The following is a 1,493-nucleotide window of genomic DNA, read 5'->3' as shown; positions in this document are numbered from 1 at the left end:
TGGGCGGCCTGTTCCTGTGGCGCGAGCTGCGGGAGGCGCCGCTGTCGCCGGCCGAGGGCTGGCAGCTCTTCCTGGCGGCGCTGGCGCAGGGCGTGCTGGATCACCACTCCTACGGCGCGCTGCTCTTCCCGCTGCTCTCGCTGGGCCTCTACCCCTGCTGGCTGCTCTTCTGGAACGTTCTCTTCTGGAAGTGACAGCCGCCTGCCCCAAGGGGGGACTCAGTCGGGGCCCGGCGAGCGTGTTCTCCGTCGGGAAATAAACAGGCCTTTGGCCTCAGCGTTCCTTGGCCGTGGGCTGCGGTCTCTGGGCACCTGCCGGGTGGCGGGGGCGCCGTGGCCGTGTCCACTTGGGGTGAGTCGACCCCCGGCAGAGTTGGGGTGTGCAGACACAGATGCTTCCAGGGGTGGTGAGCGCCTTGCCGCCAGCACTGGGTGAGAGCTGGCGGACTGGGCACCCAGTGGCCACGTGCCGTCTCGTCAGCCCTGTGGCAGGGGGCAGGGCTGGGAGCCAGACCCTAGAGGGGGTGTGGGGGGACCTGTGTGGGCTTAAGTGACGGATTAGGAGCACGCCTGACTGGGGTGCAGGGGAGCCAGTGACTCCCTGAAGAGGTGTGCTCCTGTGACCCGGGGTGACTGGCACCCTGCTTCCGGGGAACTCCTGGGGGCTCGGGGCACCCTCGCATCAGGAGGGCTCTGGGGCTGGGTCCCTTCGAAGAGCAGCGGGGTGTCTGAGGGAGGTGCGGTGACCCCCAGACGCATCACCCCTCCGAGCACTCTGCCTGCTGCGGGCTCGGTGAACTCCCAGCCCGTGGTGGGGTGGCCCCTAGCAGAGCTGCCTGTTCTCTCTGGCGGGCACGTCTGAGAACACGGGGAACGCCCCAGGACGTCCCAGCACCCCTTCCCCTAGGCCGGTTTCTCTCAGCTGCTGCTGCCACACACACCAGAGCCCGGGGGTGCCGCGGCTGACCTGTGCCCCAGGAGCCGGTCCACACCTGTCTGGAACCTCGGGCGGAGGCAGCTCCCGCTGCTCGGGGTGTGGCAGGCCCTCACGGGGAGTTGGGGGGCCCTTCCCGGCCCAGGGCCTGCTGAGCAGAGGGTCCAGGGGCCCTCCAAGGCGGTGCCTCCCTGCACCCAGTCCACGGGCTGTGGCGGGTGACCACGGCTAAGAACGCCCCCTTGGGCCAGCACCCTGGGGTTTCCCTGGGGCCTCCCAGCACAGGCGCCCTTGGGAGGCACCGGTGCGACCCAGATGAAGTGCTAGGCTTGGGCCAGACACTGGGGGCCGGGGAGCCCCGGACTGAGGCAGGCCTGAGGGCCCTCAGCTAGGGGCTGCAGGGCCGCCACCGGAGGAGCCCACGACTGCTGGAGGGCGACCCCCACTGAGCCGGTGGGGGGCAGGGAGGGCACGTGGGCAGGCCTGACCTGCACAGGCAGGATCCGGGCCGCGGCTCCCACACGCTGCCAGCCGGCTCCAGCGACACGGCGGGGCCGGCC

The 1,493-nt window shown here is 70.8% G+C and overlaps 1 protein-coding gene across 1 annotated transcript in view; it reads left to right on the top strand.

Annotated features, from left to right (window-relative positions):
• Positions 1 to 288, top strand: part of GPAA1 (glycosylphosphatidylinositol anchor attachment 1) — a 3,809-nt gene extending 3,521 nt beyond the window's left edge. The window contains exon 10 of the mRNA XM_012722869.1: positions 2 to 288. Within this exon, the coding sequence (XP_012578323.1) occupies positions 2 to 194 (193 nt within the window). The 3' untranslated portion in view covers positions 195 to 288. The remainder of the gene's footprint in view (position 1) is intronic.
• Positions 289 to 1,493: the final 1,205 nt, after the last annotated feature.

The sequence above is a fragment of the Condylura cristata genome, unplaced genomic scaffold (assembly GCF_000260355.1).
Source record: "Condylura cristata isolate star-nosed mole 26May11 unplaced genomic scaffold, ConCri1.0 scaffold00009, whole genome shotgun sequence".
NCBI lineage: Eukaryota > Metazoa > Chordata > Mammalia > Eulipotyphla > Talpidae > Condylura > Condylura cristata.
Note: the sequence above shows the minus strand (reverse complement) of the source record. Positions and strands in the feature narration are given on the sequence as shown.